Below are 12,616 nucleotides of genomic sequence, written 5' to 3' on the forward strand. Positions count from 1 at the left end.
TACCTTTTTTTATATACAACATAGATATACAACTACGGGAAATACGGAAATACAAATTAAATATTTAATATTTTCATTTATTTGCTCTAGGAATGAGGTCAAGCATAGCGTTGAACTTAACGCATTAAACTAGAAAAATGAAATATTATATTTTACAATAAAATTTAAACTTCTTAGGTACTTTATTATTTTATTTATTATATCTTAAATGACTTTCAAAAACTCATTTTTTTATTGTTTTCTTAAAATCTAATATATCGTCTTAATTTTATAAACACAAACTTTTTTTGTACAATCAGTACAAAAATGCAAATTATCATGCTATAAAGTATTGCCTAGATAAATCGATGTATATTTCTATTTTAATATAATAACCTTCGTGTCTATCAGTTGACCAATCTTTGTAAGTGGAGTTTGTAATTTTTATTACTTATTGAAGACTAATTTCATATAAAATGATAAATAGTTCACATTATTATTTATTAAGGACGTAATACAAAATTTCAATTAAGTTTATTACAAAAGCATTAAACAAGTACCTAATATATTTTACTAATAAAACTTTAATTAATTATTAAGAGATAGGTGAAATCTAATTTTATATTATAAAGAACGACATTCATAAAGCATTCGGGCGGAAAATAATGACAATAGGATCACTAACTACCATGTGGAATAAAGCGCGAAGGTTAATTGTAATTATTTTGTATTAATTAAGATATTCACTAAAATAAATGAATTGTCTTGTAATAATAATTGATGTAGCTTATTTTCTTATATATAAAAACAGTATGAAATTGTGAATGTAGTAGTCCTTAAGTGTTACACAAACAAAAACCTTAATCTTTATTATTTTTTAGATATATGTATAAGAAATTAAAAACTTTAGACGTAGCAAAATATTAAATTAACGTGAATTTTCCTTATCTCCGGTATAAAAGCCATCTCTGAAAGTTAATTCCGTTGTAGGCTCATATCTTTTATATTTACACATAATAATTGAAGCGTATCCTTCTGCTCGCAATTTTCCTTGCGATATTGACGTTGTTATTATTGTACGTGACGAATATAGAATTTTGTTAAATCGTAAAGATTGATTTCTCTTTTCTTTATATCCTAAAATATTATACATTTTTATCAGGCCAGTTTTCAGATGCGTGTACAAGCGTGTGACTGTAAACGTGTCAGGTTGTAGATTCGATTCCCACTCGAGAAAATGAAATATTTATTTAAATGTACATTTTCATTTCTTCGCTCTGGTGTCAAGACAAAGCTGAGTTCCTGTAGAATTCATTACTTCGCATTGCCTTCTGAATTCGGTGGAAAAATGGAAACGGAAAATCTTAACTCTCTCTCTCTCTCCTAACTCCTGCCTATCTAAATAAAATACGAAACATTATGGAACTGAAAATATTTTTTATATTTTGTTTTTATATACACACAAGTTAAAATATATATAAAAATATATTTTTCTTCTAAATTGATTGAAATTCAATGACATTTTTATTTTAAATATTATTTTTACTAGCAATCCAACTGAATGCATAAGTTACTGTTCATTTGTATTCGATAGGCGATGTGAAGAATTGATTGATTTTATGGGAAACTTCACATATGTTCGTAGTACCTGACCTAGGCTATCATATACTAGCTTTTTCAAATGAATTATAAAGCAGTTAGAGGAATCTGTATTAGAAATTGAAAATTTTCTTTCTTTAATACATAGAACTGTATTAGTTTTTCCTTATATGATTGGCACATAATAAAAATGTGAGGCGACTTCATATATTTCAGACCTTTAATTTTTAAATAACAATTAAACATCTGAAATATGTGAAGGCTTAGCATAAGATCAGTAAGGTGGGTAATTTTTAACAATTTTTAGGTGTTATTCCACACCTAGGAAAGAAAAATACTCTTTAGAAAACATAAGAGCAAACACAAATAAAATGCCAAAAAAAAGAATTTGTGTGTATAGATAACTATAACTACTAAATTAATCTTTCAAATCTAAAAAATATTAAATAAGAAAGAAGCGGGCGAAGCCGAGTGGACCGCTAGTTTTTAATAAAATATTAACATAAATATGTAACTGTAGCTACATAGGTAATTGTTCTATTATAAACACAATTGCAAAAATATTGTAAATGTTGAAAATATTGTATATTATTAGGTCTATACAAAACGTAAAGCAAATATTTTAAAGAGGCATAACAAAAGAATTGTCGCTGAACTGTAAATTAAGGTGTGAAATAGCAAATATTCCACAAATTTTCCTCTTTAAAAGCTGGCGGCCTAATAACACTCCGCGCAGCTCGGCTGAGTAATTATTTCATATTCTACGTGTCGCAAACTCGAAATTTGGGTGAATTTTCAAACTTTAGTTCAAAGACGAGGTGTCGGCAAAGTACCTGCAATTAGCACCTAAAAACGAATTTAAAAAACAAATATTTCGCGTTATATTGTTTGCTATTTTTAACTATAAAATATTTAACTGAATTATTGGTGGATTTGGTGTGTCGTATGATATTAACTTTTTAATGTGTTGAGTTGAATTTTACATATGTAGATAAGATAAGCAATAATATAAGCTTAATATAGAATGGCGGAACCCAACACCGCGCTTTGCCTCGTTACCAGAACGAGAAAATGAAAATATTAAATATTTCATTTCTTCGAGTGGTAATCGAACTCACAACCTGCACGTTTCCAGCCGCGTTTAGTCCCAATAAGTATTCATTTTGGCTGGTACAATGTATATGAATAAACATTTTAGTAAGGCCACACAGCAATTATATTGGTATATTGATAGTTATTTTGATATGAAGTAACTCCTCCGTCCTGGGACGTCGGGCTATTTCTGATGTAGCCGTTGAGTGATTCCAATCTAACAGCAAATGGCATATTCATTGTTAAACGGCCAATTTATAAATATCTTCGACTATACACTACTTTTAGCTGAGAACAACCATACTCTACAGAACACTTTACAGAATTAGTGCCACCGTGTTAAGAGCTCTTCAAAGAGTAGATAAGAGACTTGATTAAGTACACCTCTATGGGCTATCTCGAGACGAAAACTCCATTAAACTGTTAAATATTTTACTAAGGTTCCCCTACTGACATTTTGTGTCCCATAATTACAGCTCCTATGTAATTATTATTGTTACAGCTATACTAATATAATAATTATATAACAGATATATTTTTATACAGATATATATGATTACGTGTCGCGACGGTTCTGAGTTCGATTCTTACTCTGGGGAATGATTTATTTTTCATTTCCTAGATCTCACCTCAACGTGCAGTTAACGAACACTAGGTTACGCTTTCCCTGCTATATGTAAGACTAGCGGACGCGCGCAGCTTCGCTAGCTTATTTAGGGGTGAATTCTAATAAACCATGAAACATGTGTTCAATGAAATATTTTTAAGAGTCGAAATTTCAAATTTTATAAAAATCGGTGGCGATTTGAAGATTTTTCCATACAAACTTTCAACCCTTATTTGCACCTTTAGGGGTTGAATTCTAGAAAACCATGAAACATGTGTTCAATTAAATACTTTTAAGAGTCTGAATTTCAAATTTTATAAAAATTGGTGCCGATTAAAAAAAATCGATACAAACTTTCAACCCCTTATTTGCACCCTTAGCGGGAGAATTCTAGAAAACTATGAAACACGTATTCAATTAAATACTTTTAAAAATCTAAATTTCAAATTTTATAAAAATCGGTGCCGATTTAAAACTTTTTCCATACAAACTTACAACCCCTATTTCACCCCTTTAGGGTTATAATTTTTTAAAATCCCTTCTTAGTGGATGTCCAGATTACAAAAGTAAACATCTGTCCAAAATTCACGTTTCTACGCACAGCGGTTACGGCTGTGCGTGCGTCTTACCTCAGTCAGTGAGGACAAGTCCTTTTATATATATATAGATATATGTATATGTAAGATAACAACAGTAAGCTAAAAAAACCGGCGACTTGCCCACCGAGAGTTCCGTACATATTTTTTATATATTAGATAAATAAATTAAAAATGAACATTTATAATGTAAGTTCACAAATCTTAACAAATTTCATAATTCTAGATCCACGGGAAGTACGCTATACGTTTTGGTAACACAGAGATCCTATAAAGGTTCGTTATTTTTGTTGTGAGATGCGGAACCCTAAAAAAGAAGAAGGCGAGTAAATGAATAATATAAATAAAAATTAAATCTAACGTTATAATAAAGGCTTCATAGCGATAACATACTAAATTTTTACTCAATTGAGGAAGATAATTATCTTAAAAAAGAATACACCACGGCTTAAGGGCAAGAGGAGCCCACTCGCATAGAACAGAGCAACCTTCAGGTATATTTATCTGGCTTACTGTAATAAGCTTATTTCTATTACATTATCTATGTGCAACCCTACTTGACCCGCCTAAGCATGGCGTAACTTGCAAGTCGGAATCCTTATAGAACTTACGTAGTCATGGTGTTATCTCATGTTCCAGGAAAACTAAACAATTTCTCTTCTAATTTAATTATTTGAGCTAAGTTAAAAGTCGCCTTTATTTATAAATCATAATATTTGATAGTATTAGTTAATTTACAAAAAATATGCAAGAAATGACATTTATTATTATAGGTAAAAAAAATCCTTACAGTGTTTAGGTTGTCAACTCCTGTCTGCCCGTATAATTTTATCCAAAGTGCGGCAAATATCTCGGTTTTATCCATAAATATTAATTAATTAATTCATTAATTTTATTACAAGAATGTTTTTATTGTAGTTTTGTATTAATTTGTTAAGTGAAAAGAAACATCTTATTTATATTTAGTATGAATAATTTACATTATTGTTTTCTTAAGCACAACGCAAAAAAGGAATTATTTCGAAATGGGCAGTATAAAAAAGATTATGCTTAGATTTGTTAATTATTTGCAATTAACTAAACTTAACGTTGCCCAGGACAAAATTTCAACCAGCTTCATTCCAGTTACAATGTCACTGAAAGATCCCCACTAAGTGCAATTTCATGTAACAAGTACATTTTATAGTTGCATTCATTTTATTTATTCTTTTTATATAGGTCATTTAATTTTCATACAGTACCTATACTAAAATATATTTTTTATATTCGGGATTATTTTGAATTCTTTTTGTTGTGTAAATTACGAAACCTCCCATCTGCTTAACGACAACATCAATACTGTTAACTTCGTCAATAAAAATATTATTCTAATTTTTTTCTGTTCGTATGTATTTTTTGTAATGTAATATTTATTTTTCTAAATGAACTTATAATAATGTAATTTCCGACTCTACTATACAATCAAGAATCAGTATGTAGTATAACAGTAAACATGGTTGAATTTCTTAACCCCTGTAGGAAGTTTCCTATATACGTTCCAGTGGATTCCCCGACTTCATTACATTGAGCCAGCCTCGAGGGAGCAATATCCAGCAACTGGTGAGAGAATTTAGAATGAATTGTTGCATATTGTATATACTACGTAGGTATTTTGCGAAGACGATTTCACATACGTAAGGTATTTCATATACCTGTTTACCCATAGATGTATCTACATACAAATTGAAAAAATATTTTTATTTTGCAAATTTACTATGTATTATCTTCTACCAGAGGCCAGTCGTGACGCAGAGACACAAGAGTGTTAACGCGGCAAGTTGTGAGTTCGATTCCCGTTCGAAGAAATTAAATATTTAATGTTTTCATTTCTTCGCTCTAGTGTCGAGGTTTTTACCTCGATATTCAGATTTCGGCGTTGAGATCCTCCACTCAACTCACGGTCTCCAGGATTCGGCAGAAATTGGATTTGGAAATTGGAGTCGTTTTAACACAAGACTTCCTCTGCCTACCCTGTCTACAACATAAACACAAGAAAACTTATAAACGTAACTAGGAAAAATTATTTACGATGACATTAAAGTTTAATTTCAAAAGTAATAATAAAACTGTATCGTAATAAAACATCACTCTTTTCCTAAATAGTTTTATACGTTCTTTAACACTGGTAAAAAACAATAAAAAAGTATTCTACAGCTGTATGACCAATAGAGCATGAGCACGATATTTCTGTTGCGTTGATATTAATAATATTTTTTTTATTGGTTATAGGTAACGCAAATGCAGTGCGCTATTTAAATGTAAAGTAAATGTGTAATTAGGTACATGTCCAATATCATAATTAATTTTATTATTTCAATTTTGTTTTTAGTGTAGTGTACAATTAAAAAGCACAAGCACAGAATAAATAAAACAGTAAGTAAAATAACTAGCAATATGATTTTGCTTAAAACTTTACTAAATTTTCTTTATCGGAAAAGATAAAATAAGCTAAGATAAAAGAGAAGTATTTGTTTACGTTTATATTTCCATTTCTTTGCTCTGTTGCCGAGACAAAGCGTCGAGCGTTGAAAAGGCGTTGAGTTCTGCCACTTAACACGCAATGCCTCCAGAATTTGGCAGAAAGTGGGGAACGGTGTCTTAACACTAGGTTCCCTCTGCCTACCCTGATGCGTGCGGGATACAGCGTGTTCTATTTTAATTTTAATTATTTGTATTTTTTTTAAATACATTCTGAATACGTCAACACAATATACACATAACAACCTACTATTTAAATATTTTTACAACCAAAATCTTAGCATTTAAAACAAATTGCTTTGCTACAATTTCAGTAACGTGAAATGAATATTCAATGAGAATGAATACGTACTGTATGCACAAATGTAGAATGATAAATATAACAACTCTCGATAGTGAATTTTTAGTGACAACTTGCGTAATATGTAGATGAATATTTTAAGATCAAAAGTGATGTACTGTATTAAACAATATCAGTGTTTATTGGTCATCGCGGTCTTAAAAGGCGAAATTTGTTTTTATAGACATACGTACATAATGTTTATTTTCATATAAGCTTAAGATACATATTAAATTATACAATATATTTCTAAAATTTACATCCTTTCACGTTTCTTATTCCTTGCACTTTATATCTTCGAAAACTATTATAAATCTCCATCATCATCTTAACACCTTAATAAGTAGATGCTCTTTTTCATACTGTTTCTAAAAAAATGTGTATAAGGAATTAAATATTTACTTACAAAAAAATATATATATTTATTTACTTACTTATACATAATTGGTATAATTTACATAAATTGATCAAAAAGTATTTATGAAGTGAAAACAGCAAACAGTGCTTACTTGCCTGCGAATGATGGAAATTCACAGATGCTTAATGAAAGCAAAAATATGACTTGAAAAGCGTGAAGCGAGCCAAGTAGCTCATTAGACAAATGGCAAGAACAACTGTCGACAAAATTTTCTGGTGTTCTTAACCAAATATACTTACAAACGATTTTGTTACAGTACTCGTATTTATTGTTTTAAGAATCTAATTTTCATTTGTTTTTTTTGTTAACAATGATAAAAAAATGTTTTGAATTATTGATAACAATTATGAAAAACGATTATTTATCGTTTATACTTTCGTAGTATTATAACAAAAACAAATATACATCGGCAAAGTTAATTTTGTTCAACTTACATATCTAAAAGCCATAAATTTAAATACATAATTCATTTTCTCGAATGGGGATCGAACCCACAGCCGTCGCGTTACAGTCACACTTTGTGCCCCTGCGCTACGACTGTCCTCAATATTATATTAATTAAATAACATATAAAATTATAATACAGTAAATTTAAAGATAATTATAAAAAAATCAAAACCATTTGACGCAGCGAAAGCTCTGCGCTTTTTTTATTCTAACAACGTACAGTATGAATAAAACCAAAACCTACAAAATATATATATAAATAGTAATGACGTATTCTCCTACTAAAAAACGTGGAGTCGGTAATATTACCACATACAACATAAAATAAGTCTTACAATTATTATCAGGATAATTAAACTTCTGATCTAAATTAGAGTAAATTGTTATATTGTATGTAATGGCGGCGATACTATTGAAGTTTGAAATATCTTAAATGACATACCTACTAGAGCTGATCACGTTCGATACGCCAGTATTATTTATGGCTTCATACAATGTCTTATGAACTGAAAGCCGTGAGAAACGTGAAAAGAATTCTAAATGCTGCATCTAAAAACGTGAATAAACTTATTGAAATTATATTTTTAATTTAGATAATCTATATATAGGCATACAGCCTCTGTAAATATACTTTAGACGTGAAACCCTGAAAATCAAATTTAAAACTATTTTCATATTTATTTTTCTATTTCATATTAATTAAATACAACCACAAGTTAGTTCGTTATTTCTTAAGTGCTATAGAAGTCATATTCAAACAAATATTTACTCGCAAATTGTTTGGTCGCCTAAAAGTGCTCTTATTCACACGAGCTCAATTAAATTTCACCCAGTTGTGAGTCTTCTGTTTCATAGGAAGGAGGAGCATTCCTATAGTGTGGGTAATAGTTGGCACCGTTCCCCATTTCATGCATAACCAAGTCCTTATAAAGTTGGCTGGCGTTCAGTTCGTCTTGCCTTCACTTTTACAGCAATTATTAAATGTCTTAAGTGTTGATAGCGTTGTTTATTAAAGCTGTTTTTCATTTTCTTTCATAACTTCGAATAGTAAGTTGTGTAGAGTGGCGGAACTAAACACCGGGCTTTTGCCTTGGTGCCAGAGCAAAGAAATGAAAATATTAAGAAATAATAATATATTCCCTCGAGAAATGATCGAACCCACAACCGTTACAATTATACCCTTGACCCTTGCGCCACGAGGGTCCCTACATAGTGATGCTGCTAGAAGAAATCTCAAGTACTTTCTAAGTGGCACGAATGTTTTATATCCTAAGTATATACTTCATTTTTAGAAGAAAAAAAGAAAGTATTAGATCGTTGTCATTCTATTGGTCAAATTAAAAAAAAATAAAGTACTTTTTGTCATTTTTTCCGTCCAGTTTTTGGTAATATAATCACACTCCACAGAGGATTTACTACGGCGGCCCTAATTTGATCGGGGAATTGTTTTCGTTAATTAAAAACAAGAGCGGTACAGCAGTTGCATAAACAAATGGTGTTTCCATGTTTTTGTTTCAATAAAATATGTAAAATATTATTTGCAATTAAGAAATATACGCTTTCTACTTTTGAAATGTGTAAATACTCGTATGGATATTTCTAATGAAATACACATACGAGTAATAATAACGCATTTAATATAAAAAATAATTTAGTATTTATTAAAACATTTATAAGGATATATTTTTTTACTTTTGTAACGACTTATGAATAATAATCAAAATGTATAATTTTTATATTATAAACACAGAGCGGATTATTAAATTAAATATAAAATTTCACTGGTGAGTGGATAAATTAATTTCTCATTTATACTATGGTTTTAATATTATATTTCAATAAAAAATATTAAATTTCAATAAGTTTCATTTTTTTCAATGATACTTGGACAAACTACTGTAGCTTTAATAAAAAAGATGGATCTAAGAAAATAAATTTGCTTTGTTCCTCGAAAGCTTGTTATAAAATACTTGCAAATTTGAAATGTGATATAGGAAAAATAACACTATATTATTATTTTCCTAAGTCAGTAAAAATAAGATAGATACTAATTAGTAATGTAAGATTTGGAAATAAAGATAGAATAGAAATAATATTATTATATGTATCACTCAAGTCGTAAGCAACTCTTATTAGTCTAGCTTTCTTATTTATTTGTCGATGGTCGACAAATTTAGATAAAGCTCGTGACTTTTAGCAATATAATGTAGGCTGCATACAACTTACAGTTAACTTACACCAAATCTGTTTATATAAAAAAAATCTTAATTAAAATATTGTATGATGATAACTTAACCAAAATAATTTAAGATAATCTAGAGAGAACATTTTTGGATTTATATTTAAAATATTCTATTACAGATTCCTTTAAGTACATAATGTTGTGGCAGAGGACAAAGGCGGCGCGAACAAGTTGAGCGTCTCTCCACATGCCGACAACACTCTGCAGTCAGCAGAAAGGTAATAACAAGAAATAACACTAACCGATTACTAATGAAACTTGAAATAGTAATTACTATACATTACATATACACGTTGTGGGTTCGATTCCCTCTTGACGAAATTAAATATTTAATATTTTCATTTTTTCATTATGGTGTCGAGGCGTTGAGTTCTGATATTAGGCAATGCCTCTAGAATTCGGCAATAAGTGGGGAACGAAATATCTTGACACTAGGCTTCCTCTGCCCTCCCTGCATGCGGGATACAGCGTGCAACTGAAAAAAAGATATGATTTTTTATTCTGATATTCTAAATTAAATAATAGATGTTCCACTGAGAAAATGTTATAATATAAAATAATAAAAATAATAGGTCATAGATGTGGAACTCCCTCGTATAACATACTTTTATCATTTAATATTTATAGCTTCACCCATTTATATAAGACTATATGTTCATTTTTTATAAACTCCATTGTAGTAAAATAAGGGAAGGCTCGAAGTATCCCTTCAGAAATACGATTTGAAATAGCATCGTTGTCAAGTACTTTGCTATTGAGGCCAAGAGAACTTTATAGAAGTTTTGGAGTATATGCTTAGCTGATAATAGTGAAATTGGATTAAGTGTCGTAAAATATGATGATATATGGAAAAAACTTTATATTTATACAAAAATCTCTTCATAAATACGCAAATTTAAAGACAGAATACAATTATGGTCAAATTCTATAAACTACTAAAGTAGTAAGTAGGTAAATATATTAAACCTTTTAGGATTAAATAAAGTAATAAATTTGAAATAGTTTTAGACCTATCGGACATAAAATTCCATAATTCAAATACGATCGAACCCTATACGTGTTTCTCCGTACGTACGTAATAAATTGGTAGAGCCTTCGTAAAGGCGCTCGTCTTAATCTCATATAGGTTGCGTTGTGTTCAGAGAATCCCACGGGGCTCAAAGGAATCAGCATATTGCGGCGAGGTTGCATTGAAAACCCAAGCGTCCATTAACTTATATACTACATACTCGTATATATACAATGTTACAGAAACAACGTAAGCCAGTAAGTTAACTTACAAACGAAAGCTGCAAAGTGACCTTATAAGGGTTCCATTCTTACATTTTAAGGTACGGAACCCTAAAAATAAGAATATATAACGCTGATTTCAACAATATATTACTATTTTTATATTATATACATATACATATACCGTAATTGCACGACATCCACTGTTATTTCACGCTAATAATTTTATTGAAAAAAGTGATTGACGTCAGAACTCATAATATACGAAATGTAGGTCATGTATTTAATTCCAGGCTGTCAGAAAAAAACCATGTTGCGACGTGGCCTCGCAACACGTCAGTTCGTCCGCTGTATTTGCATGACTTACAACTTTTATTAGTTCAGGATCGTACATTTATATAATAATCGATATCAGGAAATATATTGTAATTTTATATATTATATAAATTTAATATCACTCATCCTGATTTTCTGTAGGGTTTTAACACATTTTTTTATAATTTCCGTTTTAAATAGCTCTAAGTCCAATGCCAATCTTGGCGCAGTGGCACAAAGTGTGACTGTAAAACCGACTGGCTGTGGGTTCGAACCCCACTCGAGGAGATGAAATGTTTATTTAAATTTATATTTCCATTTCTTCGCTCTGAGTTGAGTTGAGTGCTGCCACTCAACACGCAATGTCTCCAGAATTAGCCAGAAAATGAGGAACACCCCGTTCCTCACTTAACACTAAATTCCCTCTGCCTACCCTGCCGTGTGCGGGATACAGCGTGAACCTGAAAAAAAAAGTAAATAAAGAAAAAACACTGAAATTTAAATAATTGGCAAAAACCATTATAAACTTATGTTTGTAGTTTATTTCATACAAATGAGTGCAAACGACAAGTAACTTAAGTTTGTCAACTTTTTTATATTCCCGTTGACCTAAATCCTGAAATTTGACCGAATCCTACGCTGAGCGACTCCGACGCGCACTTGACAGTTCTTTTTCACAAACAATCCCCTATTTCATTTAGCCTGTAAAAAAAGACTGCCTTTGCATGCATTTTTTTAAATACTGTTATATTGTTACATAAAATATGTAAATACCTACATTAATTTTTATTACACTTATTCTGTTCTTCCATTTACAAGCAATTTTTTTGTACAGATGTCCTAATATGGGTTGGTCATGCGTGGTGGCACGCGCCGTGGCTTTTCTCCTCATGCTCAGCAGAGCATCAGCGCTTACGTCCGACATGTAAGTATATTTGTCAACATAATAGTAATACATATTTTATATTTAACATATATTTTATAAAAGTATATATAGAGTAATACATAAATTACATTTAAATAAAAAATATTAGTGACCTAAACATAATTCATAAAAGTTAGACGAATACATGTAAAAAATATAAAATAAAATAAATTTATAATATTCGTAGATATCCCTCAAAGTGTTAAGGCTTATGTAACATTCTAACAGAAAAGCAGATAAAATGCACCAACAGACCTAAATGTAAACATAACCTAAATCCTCTGGCTAAAAGCTTTTAATTTCGAAATG

At 30.1% G+C, this 12,616-nt stretch overlaps 1 protein-coding gene across 11 annotated transcripts in view; it reads left to right on the top strand.

Moving 5' to 3' along the window:
- LOC146538268 (glutamate-gated chloride channel-like) overlaps window positions 1–12,616 on the top strand; it is a 51,991-nt gene that overhangs the window by 21,972 nt on the left and 17,403 nt on the right. For all 11 annotated transcript variants that reach the window (XM_085186495.1, XM_085186491.1, XM_085186487.1 and 8 more), the window contains exons 2-3: window positions 9,957–10,055; window positions 12,218–12,307. In XM_085186495.1, the coding sequence (XP_085042621.1) occupies window positions 12,228–12,307 (80 nt within the window). In that variant the 5' untranslated portion in view covers window positions 9,957–10,055; window positions 12,218–12,227. The remainder of the gene's footprint in view (window positions 1–9,956; window positions 10,056–12,217; window positions 12,308–12,616) is intronic.

This window comes from Heliconius melpomene, chromosome 6, assembly GCF_056956725.1.
Source record: "Heliconius melpomene rosina isolate 202511_hmr_F chromosome 6, ASM5695672v1, whole genome shotgun sequence".
Lineage (NCBI taxonomy): Eukaryota > Metazoa > Arthropoda > Insecta > Lepidoptera > Nymphalidae > Heliconius > Heliconius melpomene.